Genomic DNA, 12,488 nt, shown 5'->3' with positions numbered 1-12,488 from the left:
ACTCAGCAATTCAAGGAGTTCCACTCAGTTTTTCTTCCTCCAGCCTCAAGAGCTAGAGGGTTAACAATCACACCAACTGGTAACAACATTAAAAATTTCAAATTGAAAAAATCAAAATGAAAAAACTTGCAATCCTCTTCTTTCACAGCTAACAAGAAGGCCAAATCTGTGTCAATTGTTCCAAGCCCTTTTTTTTTTCTAACAGATCATCATGTATTTGCTCTTAATCATTCGATTCAGTTTCATTCTAGCTTTCTAACCACAACTCGTTTTCTGAATGCTGTTTTTTTTTCTTTGGATTTGTTTCTTGTGGAGTTTTACCTATCATTTCTGAACTTATGGAAATCGTTTTTCTTGAATTCCATTGCTTTAGTTTGCTCCCCTCTTTCTTTTGTTTCCGCAGACTGAACTCTCAAACATCTGTATCTACTCTTAATTGTTCTTCTACACTATGAGACAATTTTCTGTGAGGTAATGCTATCTTGCTGTTGTAACCTTCTGCTATTAATTTTCTTACTGCTTTTGAAGATTTCTGAGTTCTTCTCCTTAATACTCAGTTTTACTACATATATGCTGTATGTACTCGCTGTGTTCTCTCCCTCGTATTCATTGCTTTTTGGAAATTTCACAAGAGTTTCCTGAATATACAGTGTAGAAGGTCACTATAGCCCTTGGAGACTCTACCAGGGAAATCCTCATTTAATTATTAATATTTTTATGCAGGAAAAGTGTGCTTCTAGTGATAAGCCTTTAACATCAGCCCCAATTCAAATCTTCGTCTGTAACATTTTCTCCCTTAGTGTCGTTGTTCCCAGTGTCAACCATGGCAAACCCGTTGCTGAAGAACCATCAGGTCTGAGGTTGTCTTTACTCACTAGAGAGCTGTAAATCAGAGCTGTTCTCTGACTCCAATACTGGTTCTCGTTGGTATTTAGCTTTGTCATGTGTGAAAGTGTCTATGATGTGTGTGAAACCCGTCTGGAGCAAAAAGCAATCTAGAAGTTATTTTCTTCAATTGAAATCACAAGCAATTGTACTCCTTCAGAATGGCAGACAACTTGCCTTCCCAAATATATAATATTCTCATAGTTTCTTTTAATCACTGTTGGGTCACTGACAGGTTTGGTTTTTTTCTTTACTTTAGAAATTTCAGTTACTTTCGGTAACTCCTTGAATCATAGGTGAAGATTTCCCTGCTGAAGCAGTACATTAACTGACCTTTCATGTCAAACATTAGTTAAGGAACTCCTGGATCTTTAGTTTCCTGACACTTTTCCCCAACCATTGTTATTTTGTTGAAAATAGCATGCTAAAATATTTGCCACAGCATCTTTCTTCGGTTGTTTCTCTATACATATGCTTTCACTTACACTATAGCTGCTAACTGAGCATTTCTCAGCAGCAGAACCCCAGGAGAGCTTTTAAATTTTGTAGATAAGGGAATTGTGCCAGGAAATAAAACCTGTTTGGCACAGCTCTTACAGCTGTTGCATGTATAGACCTTCCCAGGGTATCAAGCCACACCAGACATTTTCTTGATGAGGTAGACGAGGGAGGAAGCAGATGGTTACCTCTTCCTACAAAATTTCAGCCAGGCAAGTCATGGCTGTAATGTTTCCTCCCTTTTTGAAAAAATAAGCTTCCCCTATTACCAACATGGGTGACGCATCGTCACCTAGCAGAGTTAATGAAGTCGATAAAGCTTAGAAAACATTTGGAAACTGAACTTCATGGGAAATCCCAGAGGAACCCTTCACCTCTCTCTGAAGTGCAGGTTCTATAAAAAACCTGTATTGGTCCTCCTCCAACAACTTGAACAGTGTCTCACAAGTGTCAAATTGTACTTAAAACAAAATACTAATAGATCAGAATGTCAAGGAAAACATATTCCCTGATGTACCTGGGAAATTAAAAATTTATTGTGTTTTTGCTGTTTTGAATGTGCTCAAGTATTTGGCTTTTGCAATCGCAATCTGCAAATAGCCTAAGATCTTAAAGATGAGAACACAACAGAGAAATAGAAATGTGTCGTTATTTTCTTTCTCTTGCTTCCAAGGGCCCACCTCATAACACACAAAGGCTAGAAACCACCAACCAGAATGGAGCATATGTCAAGTGTGTACACAAACTACGTGGCCACATTTTCATAAAGCTGCTGTCGTTAAGCTTTCATTCAATTTTTCTCGTATTTCAACGGCATGCAAAACAAGGACAGATGTGTTGGATGGAGTTGGCAAAGAGCTTTCCAGGGGAGCATGGAAGAACACAGGAAGGGAATTGAGGAATTTAGGTGCTGACTCAAACACCAAAAACTCTCTGCAAGATTTGGCCCTGTGATCCTTCTCCCAGAACCTCAGAGGTATATGAGAGCTCCATGCCAAAAGGAGACCTAAAATTTTCAGCCCATTGCCCCAACACTGAGTGAAACAACTCAAATGCACTGAGATTCAGGACAGACTGCAAATAGGGCCTCCAGGTTTATTCTGTGGAGGGAGCTTTGCTTGCCTCGATTTTATTTTAAATTATTTTGTGGTTTGAGGATGAGCAGCTATTTCTTTGTGTTTACACATGTGTTTTTACATCTTGACAATGCTCTTTAAAGCCTTGGAAAGGCACATTGCTTTGCTTGGCGCTCTGTGCAGTCAATCCTAACCTGGTGTTAGGAAACTAACACTGCAGAGAAACCCCTGTGGCTGGGGTCAGTGGAGAGCTGCCCAGAGCACTAGTGATTCCCATTTGTCTCCAATGGATTCATTCCTTTCCTTCCAAATGCCCCTTGAAATACCATTTCCATTTTTATTGCTATTCCTTTGCTGGAACCTGATGGTTGAGGTAGGATTTCTCTGGAGACTGGATAGCACAGTCCCAGGTGACCATGAAACAATCACTCAGCACCTCCCCAGTTATCCTATTAACCTCCAAGTTTAATTCCCTAACTTTTTCAGTCTGTCTCTATCTTAAAATCTCAACATCCTTCAAGGCATCTGGTAATTCTTGTTTTTTTCCTTGCGTTCCATCTTTTTCTGTCCTATTCTTTTGGAAACAGGAACATGGCAGAAGAGCATAGGTGAAGATTCGTTAGCAAGTTACCCACTGATGTAACACAGTCTTCAGTATTTTGTATTTCTCTGTTCACATACTTTGACTTTTTATTTTTCTAAGCAGCTGGTTTTGGCTATTTATAATAATGCCAGTTCATTTATGAGTTGGTACAAATTTGTTAGACCTGAGGAAATTTCGAGTTGCCCCTTCCAGTGTTAACGGCAGACTGGTATGAGCATCTCGAACTGTTCACTCTGTTGTTGTGTGAGGATAAATCTGCGAACAGAGTGAAATCTGCTGTGGCAGGAAATTAGCTCCCCTCAACAGTGTTGAATGCACAGGGTGTTTCTCAGGAAATCAAATTTCGTCATGAAGACTTTTAATATGACAACACGAAAAATAGATTGAAAAGAGACAAAAGCTGTTTCCCATCATCTGCCATTTTCCAAATTTACATTCAGGAAAAATGCTTGTGAGAGGTAAATATTAAAGTATCTTGTTTACGTATTAAATCTAACAAGCCAAAGCATGGAAGAAATGGCATAGGAAAGGGTAATGCAATCTTTGATGACAGTCAACAAACATTTAAATGCTTTCTTTTCTTTTGTTTTTAAATGTACTTCTGTCATTCCCTTGACAACAAAGGGCACTGCCACATGCCATTTTCTTACATCGTTTGCTGAACCATGGCTAAAGTTCAGTGGGTGCATTTCAAGTGCTTGACTAAGTCCTCATAAACAGAAATTAAAAAAACATATGTTAATGTTCTCCTCGTACATTTTTGCTTTGATAAAGCAATAAATTGTAACCTTCTAAAGGTACTACTACTATTAAAGCAATTTATTTTTCCTTTGTTAGGAGCTCAATAGGAAAATAGACTGTTTTAAAACTAAGTGTTCATAGAAAAGCAGATGTGAATCTTGCTGGAGCTAAGGAAAATAGTTTAACTGCCTTAAACAGCCTCTGATGAGTCCCAGAAGGAAAATGAGGAAAATAATGAGCAAAATTGGAAAGTAAACCTGTCTTTAATGCAAAAAAAAACCCAAACCAAACCAAACCAAACCAAACAAACAAAAAAAAAAAACTAAAAATCAAACTTGGGCAAGGATTTTGTGATACGAAGGAAAAAATGTAACCCAAGATTGCAAGCACCTTTTTTCTCATCTTCATGTCTGATTCCACTTTCTACCTCTTTCACCTTCTCATGAACTCTGCTGCACACATCTAGCAGACTCTGCTGCTCCAGAGCGTTACCTTTCTAGCCAGGTGGCTTTCAGATCAAATGCATATTCACCAGTATATGAGTTTTCCAGGTTCAAACAGTCACTCGAAGGCTGTAAAATTCCTATGACCTAAGTGCTTTTGAAAAAAAAACCCCATACACACAAGAATTCAAATCAACACATGCAGCGCTAGATTTGCATTCTAACACTAGAGCATGTTCAGATGTCACGCTGTTTGAAGTGAGCAGATGCAAGCTGTAAAATTTTACTATTTTACTACATTTGCACAGCCACAGTTGCACTCATTGGCAGTTTTGCAGAGATAAAGACAAGGAAGTACAATGGAAACAACATTTTGGGATGGAAGAAGTTTATTCAAAGAGTACTCTGGGGGCACGTCGACCTGGTCTCCAGTAGATAGCGTCTACCTGTACAGACGTGTCCTGTGTCACAGAATCACAGGATGGTTTGGGTGGGAAGCGACCTTTGAAGCCCACCCAGCCCAACCCCCCTGCCAGGAGCAGGGACATCTCCAGCCAGATCAGGTTGCTCAGAGCCCTGGCCAACCTGGCCTGGAATGTTTTCAGGGATGGGGCATCCACCGCCTCTCTGGGCAACCTGGGCCAGTGTTCCACCACCCTCAGTGTAAAAAATTTCTTCCTTCCCTGTATGCCTAGATTCTGCAAAAATCAGCATACTTAAACAAAGCTAAGACTTTTTAGGTAATATCTTTTATTTGGCCAAGTGCATATTTGGAAAACGCAGACAACTTTTTGGAACACAAGCTGTTATTCAGCTCTTTTTTAAATTTTAAGCATATACCTAGAATATGAACATCACTGGGGATACTCAGGCTGGTAAAATTAATTACATAAAAAGAAGTTCTAATTTTGACCTAAATGGTTATGGTCTAAATGGTTATCTACATATATAACTCTGTTAGAACAGTCTTTAGAAAGCATCAAGAAATCTCAGTCAGGTTTGGGCATCTTTGTGAAAGGAGATGGGAAAAAACAATAAAAGCCTATCTCTTCTGCGTGGAAAAAATAGTTGAGGCTAGGTCCTGCCCTAGCAAATGTTTTCACATAATTCCCATTATTCATAGGCGATTACCACAGGCAAAGGCTGAACTTCTGTATAAGAGTTTGCAAGATCAGAGTATGTAAAAAATGAAAACAGACATGCCATCATGCCAGCTTGATTCATTACTAAATTGCAATAGCTGAAAATGCAAGCCCACAGTTTTACCATCACAACAAATTTTCATGGCAGGACTTGTTCCTTTTATTTATTACAATTTTTATGTTCTTCTAAAGATCTATTTTCTCCTCTAGTACATGATTTGTGATCAAATTAAAGACTCCTCCCATATCTTATCGCAAAATTTTAATCAACTCACCCAAAGCACACGTCTCTCCACAGTCGTGACTATGATCCAGCTTGCGTCTCAGCTTTGAACTGCACCAGCTGCCTGTCACCTGAAGGGCAGACACAGCAGCATTCAGCTCCCCGTAGTTTAATCCCCCGCACTGTGAACCTCCAAGCTCAGACAGAGACAGATCTACTTCGGTTGCAGCTCATGCAGAGGTCTAAATCACAAAGGATCCAGCACGTGCACCCCTGCAAATCCTAACGGAATCCTAGTAAATCTGGGCGCGTGTCCTCACGGCACAGTTGTAACCGGCAATGAAAGCAGCATCAGTGTACCTAGCACGGATCTGTTACACGAGCATGGCCTGTAGACCAGGCCATTCTAGAAATGAGCCCAAGCGCTCAGAACTAGAGGCACAATATTCGACTTCTCACAGGGAAGAGTGAGGCTATAAAAGCAAGCGTAGTACAGACTCCGTTCAGCGGCAGCAATTAGATTGAAGCTCTCTCAGTGCAGAAACTCCTCTTCTTTCAACTCTCCAGTAATTAAGCCATTACAACCAGATTAATTGCTCAAAACATTTGGTTTCACTGCCTATTTTTACTGCTAGTAGTAGCTTTTCACTGACAAAAAGATTCCCATAAATCTGGAGGCTGGCAGCGCCTCTTGGGAAGGCCCCCGTAACTCTGACATAGCATAAAACCAACACAACATGGAAATAAAAACCAGCTTTGAACTTCAGCAGTGTTAAGAATCTATAAGAAAAGGAGACCAGGGTGGTGATAGGATACCCTGTACCTCTGCGCTGCGTCACGCAGAGGTTGGCCAGGGCCAGTGGCGCTCCTCCAAGGCGTACGGCCACATTCAGTAACACCCAGGTTTCTAGAACACCCGGGCTTCTCCATAAGTATGCTCAAATCCCATAGATTTTGCTACATCATAGGTGTTGTGGAGCACATACTAAACCCGAAGGCCCGTAAATGTTTTACAGCACTGGGCCTTTTATAACTCTCATCAATTGTGGCTATGATACGCTATGGGATCAGAGCAGCCATATCAGGGCATAATAAAACAAGATATTTCTTCGTGACTTAGTCTTAAAGGGAGAAAACTAACAGGAATTATAATTTATGGGATTTTCAATTATCATTCTTTTTCTAGGTTTTCTAGCACAAATTTGTAAGCAAGGTTTTCTGAGAAAAATCTGATGATGTGATTGAGCTGGTCAAAAGTGACACCAGAAGTTCTTCTGCCCTTAGTCATACAATAAACAGCACTAAAACTCCATGGGGAGAACTCACTGACAGCTTTTGGGAAAATAAACCTTTTGAGAAAAGAATCAGGAAAAAAGGCGGGAAAAAAAGACCATCTAAGAGAGTTCTATCTGAGACAGCATTTTTCCACTCAGACAAGTGCAACCTTAGGTATTCCGGTATCAGAGGCAAAGTGCTGGAAACAAAAGAATTGTCAAAGGCGTGTTGCTAAAGCTGCACAAAATGATGAAAATCATTGCTGAGATTTGTATCCTTGCGTCTCTCCTACATGCAGGTTTTGACCAACGTTGGTTTTCCTGACAATGGAATTTTTCCTCCCCAGGATGGAAAGCAAGAACCTCTTCCTAAGCCTATTGCTCTGCTACAGCTTGCTCAGAGCCGCCAACTCGCACATGGTCATCGAGGAGAAGACAGAATGCAACCTATCAAGGAGCAACAAGATGAACCTGCCGGACCTGCCACCCATCTCCATAGTAGGTTAGTAAAATCTGCCATTCCGTACCAAATTAACAAGATTTGTGGAAAATACAGTTGTCGGTTGATACAGATTATTTCGATAGCTTACTGCAACATTGCGCTTTCATACAAATGCCTCAGGGGTACGCAGAACTGCAGCGGCAAGGCAGCCACAGCAGCCAGGGATGGCAGTGTGGCAAACCAGAGTTTAGAGAAAAAAAAATAAAATCAGAAAACTTATTTTAGCTTTAGAGATTTCCCCTCAGGTCCTATCTTTAAAGCAGGTTGGTTTCCTACCTTGTTTCCTTTATTTTCTCTGCACTCTTGCTCAGAACAATATTTCTCTAAGGAGGAACAGTTGCCCCACACGTGCATTTCCAGTGAAATCTGAACCTCTGAATCCCAAGTTAACTCAAGGTTATTTAACTGCAAGTTTGTTAAAGCTTGTGCTGTTATGTGGCCTCCCAAGCCGTACCATTTCATGGTCCTTCTGACCCTAGATGCTTTCAGTCTCACACTTCCAATATTTTCCTTTTTTTATTCCAACTAAAATCAGAGCTGTAAAATACATTCCCTTCAGCTGATTTCTGTATTTTCTTGCAAAAACGTGTCGATGCCTTAGATGTGGCAGACAGGCTACGTCATGCCATATTGCTTTGCCAACAGACACGCAAAGATAGCAAAAATCCCCTAACACTGTCAGGTCCCTTTAGCTTTGGACAGCTCTGCAATGCATCACAAAACCCCTTCCTCCCTCTCTGCCCCACTTGTTTGTCGGCAAGACACCCCTCCTCTCGCAGGAGTGGAGCATCCGCACATCCCCACCACTCCACAGCGATGCCCAGCTGCGCTGCTTTCCCATTTTATAGTTAATGGAGAGATGGAGCAATTAGCCAAGATAAGAAAATAAATCCACAGCAGACTAAGGGGCTGAACCTAAGCAAACAGCATGACCTCCAGCTCACCCTTACACTTGTTCTTCTACATGCATACAAACAGAATGAACATTTGACATTGAAAATGCCAGAATAATTCAAAATATATGATCTTGGCATAACACTCACCTCTTCCGTAGTCCGCTTGTCTTGGCTGACTATTCCAAAAAAAGAAAATACAGATGCCAAACCCACCGTGATACGCTGGCCAGGGCTGCGCTCCCTTTCCTGGGGCACAGGCATTTCCAGCGGGATCCCATGGCCGTTCTACAGCCCGCCTGCTCAGAGGCACAAGGTCAGTCTGGTCCTGCGCTACCCCCCACCTAAAGAAAATTGAAAAAATACAGAGCGAGTAATAAAACTGAGACAAGGCATTCCTCTTTTTCTCGTTCAATAGAATCTGACCTAAGTTTTGAAATAGTTTATTTCGCAACTGGAGTCGCACATGCTCAAACCTGTCTGGTTTTTATTGCAGACAACAAGTAGCCACATTACCTCTACCTCTTCTTAACTAAAATAATTGAATTATAACTTGATAAACAAAATATAAATTAATCAAAGGCACGCATAAATGCATGGTGCGTGAAGAGCATTTGGAAGCCCCTAGCCATGACATTTGAAGTGGGTGGAGAAAGGTGGCGCAGGCGAAAGGAGACACACTGCCACTGTTTCGGGGTTCAGATTACCAGACCAAGGGACCGTCCAGCCCTGCTGAGAGCAGGAGGACGAGAGCAGATCTCATCATTTTCCCTGAAGGGAGCTGGGAATAACATCACCGGCCTCGCTGCGGCATACTGTGAGGCACAGCTGGAGGCCCGTGTTGCTGTAGCCACGCTTGGGGAACGACACTCATCTGCAATCAGCTGTTCACACACCCGTCAGTCAATCACAGCGCTCAGGGTATCGAAAGATGATAGGTATGTCCACCTCAAATTCAGTAAAACCCAAGGCTGGAGTTGAATCGCATCGCAACAGGTAAGCAGAGGATTTGATAGCATCAACTAGCAAAACGTGATCATCTAATTAACACACGCTTTTTGTAGCACTTCAAATGACAGCGATATCAACAGGGGCTAGGGGTGTGCATTAGCAGTGTTTTCACACGCCTGCATTACACTGTCCCGCATTGTCCCAGGTGAGATCTGTGAGCAGCTGGGCAGCTGTTGAGAGCACAGGAGGTGGATCATGAGGAACACGAGATTAGAGGCCGGTTGGGAAAAGCAGGTTTTACCCAGCCCAGAGGGACTAAAGGAGAAACAGTTACAGCACTCACCCGTCAGAAAACTCACCTCTCCATTTCCCTCTCATCTGCTACGGGGCATCGTTTTCTTCTTTACCGAATTCTCTGGAATAATTAAAGAACATTTACATCACACCAGTGTTTAAATCTCTGTTTATGACACCGTTTATCATTTAACTGAACTGATTTTATAGGTGAAGCAAGCCAGACAATCCTGTACAATTATACTATAGAAAGTTACATTAACGTAGAATTCAATGGCTTACAAGCGTCTTGGTCAGCGTCAGAACGTTTCAAACGGCAGCATAACTAATCTGACATAATCTGCCAGCTGGACCTGGGCCTAAACCGCTAATCCTAGTCAGTGCAATGCCTTTTTTAAGAAATGCTTTTATTAAATGACAATAACTTTACATGCTTGAAATACAGTTTTTCCTCCCACTTTGTCTTAGAGATATACAGCCCTAACTATAATGGCACAAGGATAATAAATGAAACCCCCAAACCAGCCCAAAAGGTGTACTCTTCATTCTGTAATTCCGTAAATCCTGGCAATTATTAAATATTCAAAAACATATGGATAGCAAATCCTGGAATACAAAAGGAGCCACTGATCATTGGTGGGCACACGTACATTTTTTATTCCCATCATTCATTACGTACAAACCTGGCACACACGGGATAAAGGTATCAAAAATACCATGACAGATCGGTGAGCTGGGAAGTGTCACGCACCTTGACAGCCTTGCTGTGTTGGATCCCAAGACAAGTGTTAGCCATGGAGTTTATATCCCGTAAGAAATAGCAGTAGGGCTTATACGATAATAATAACTGCAGTAAATGCTATCAGACCTCCAGGGATGATATGACAAAGCTCACAAATACTAGTGATTTTATCTAAAGAAAAGAAAAAGTTACATTAGGCATAGTCTGGACACCCCTGCAATAAATTTACCCGATTTACATGTGCTGTAAAATTGATTTCATATTGTGTTGTGCTATTCTCTTTGAAGATTTAACTAAAAGATCCCAGAAAGTCAGCAGGAAAGAGGCAGAGAACAAGAAATCCTCCAAGGTAGGTGGCTGTTTGGGAAATATTGTTGAATTAGAACGGTTTATTACTTCTATAGCTTTCCTCGGTGCATTCATTTACGAGGCTTTTACAGCCATTCCCCGATTTAAATAATTTGCATACACTTTGAAGCTCTAAATACGTAAAAATAGATGCAAAACATTAATGGTGGAAAGAAAAATGTGATCTTAGATTAGCTAGAGGTTATTTTTTTTCGATTTGGGGGTCTCGTTGGTTTTAATTTTGCTTTTTTTTTTCCCCAGCCCTCTCTTACACACAAGGTACTTTACTTGAGCTGGTTTAAGTATTTGTACAATTCTTTAGGCATCTGCAGAGGCACCATCCCGGGTGTAACCGCACAGCGCTGCAGCCGGGGGCACAAACTCACTACCTGCTGATTTTTAACTACAGGTGCAAAAAAAATTGAAGTAGAGACATACAAAGAAGTTGGTATTTGGTTGGAAATGTTAAGTAGTAGTTTTATCAGATGAGTAGATTCAGATCAATAGATTTTCTTAAGATTATTTTACCCATAAGTTTCAAACGTGAAGTGTTACGTGGGCTGTACTCCTATACTTTAAAGATCGTCTAGAAGAGCAGAAAACAGCATTTTTGTTCTATTTTTAATATGTTGTGATAGCCATTCACAGCCAAACCAGTCATTGCTGCAAGCAGAAACATTTAGAGCTCCTTCTTTTCCTTTCTAACTGATGTTTGTGTGGTTAACCTTCCTTGAAATGCTTCCTGAACTCGCAGGATGACCCAGGTTGAAAGGGGCCTCAGGATGTCATTGAGCTCCACCCTCAGCTCAAAGCAGGACATTCTTGGGATAAAAAATGTCCAAGTACTTTGACTTAAAAGCTCCTAAGGCATTTAGAGACCACAGAACATTTTACCTTAAAATGGAAACTCCTGAGACACTACCACGCCCACCACATCTCCTGGTTGCTACTGACATAGGTCTCACTGCTGGCAACTGCCCGCTCATCCCAAGCCAGAAGTTCCCATGGTTCACTTTCTTTGCACCTAGGCTTTATTCTGACCCATACTCATTTTACACTTACATGAAATTTCATGTTTTTTTCTTCCAGAAACATGCTGAACCGAAGACATCTCCAAAACCAAGGCCTACACCCGCTGCTGACTGTGTGCCAAACTTCAAAACCTGCAAACCACACTTGAATTCATGTTGTAACTACTGTGCTTTGTGCAAATGCCGAATCTTTCAGACCATCTGCCAATGCCTAATGTTAAGCCCAAAGTGCTAAGCCAAACTGGGAACACAATAAGGCTTCTGTCTTTCATTAGTTTCTCAAGAGTGTGTTTCAAACTGGCCAATGTCTGTAGCAGAGTAGAGAGCTTGGAAATTAGCAGCTTAGATTTGCCCCCCTTAAAATTAATTGGGCAATACTGGTTTTTTTTTTTGTTTTTTTTTTTTTTTTAATTAGGATAATGCTATCATAAACAGGATGTTATTTCCCAGGGAGCAGATAACCAGGGAGATTGACATTGAACAAATTTTTTACAAAACTGACCTGTGTTTTAAGACGAATTATGGGTTCTTGTTGGTTTGTAGTTGTCTTATTTCCTTGGGGTTTGAGTTTTGGTTTTGGTTTTTTGGGTTTTTTTGAAGGGTCATATTAACCCCAGACTGCAATATTGTCTGAATGGCACCACAAAACCAACATGAATGGCATGCAGACAGCCACTCTAAGGCAGGACTGGTTAATCCAGTGAGGGACCAAAGCTTGGGTGTGCCCAGAAGGACAGCACAGCACCAGCCTCCAGCACACCCAAAATACCATGCTGGAAATGCAGGTTTCAGGGTTAACTCCTTTTTCACATGCTCAGGAAAAATCAGGATGAGAATTTCT

The 12,488-nt window shown here is 41.2% G+C and overlaps 1 protein-coding gene across 1 annotated transcript in view; it reads left to right on the top strand.

Moving 5' to 3' along the window:
* ASIP (agouti signaling protein) overlaps window positions 1-11,994 on the top strand; it is a 29,181-nt gene extending 17,187 nt beyond the window's left edge. The window contains exons 2-4 of the mRNA XM_086760771.1: window positions 7,186-7,388; window positions 10,556-10,617; window positions 11,706-11,994. Coding sequence (XP_086616897.1) covers window positions 7,214-7,388; window positions 10,556-10,617; window positions 11,706-11,882 — 414 coding nt within the window. The 5' untranslated portion in view covers window positions 7,186-7,213 and the 3' untranslated portion in view covers window positions 11,883-11,994. The remainder of the gene's footprint in view (window positions 1-7,185; window positions 7,389-10,555; window positions 10,618-11,705) is intronic.
* The last annotated feature ends 494 nt before the right edge of the window (window positions 11,995-12,488 follow it).

This window comes from Chlamydotis macqueenii, chromosome 16 (genome assembly GCF_036417535.1).
Source record: "Chlamydotis macqueenii isolate bChlMac1 chromosome 16, bChlMac1.mat, whole genome shotgun sequence".
NCBI classification, from domain to species: Eukaryota; Metazoa; Chordata; class Aves; order Otidiformes; family Otididae; genus Chlamydotis; species Chlamydotis macqueenii.
Note: the sequence above shows the minus strand (reverse complement) of the source record. Positions and strands in the feature narration are given on the sequence as shown.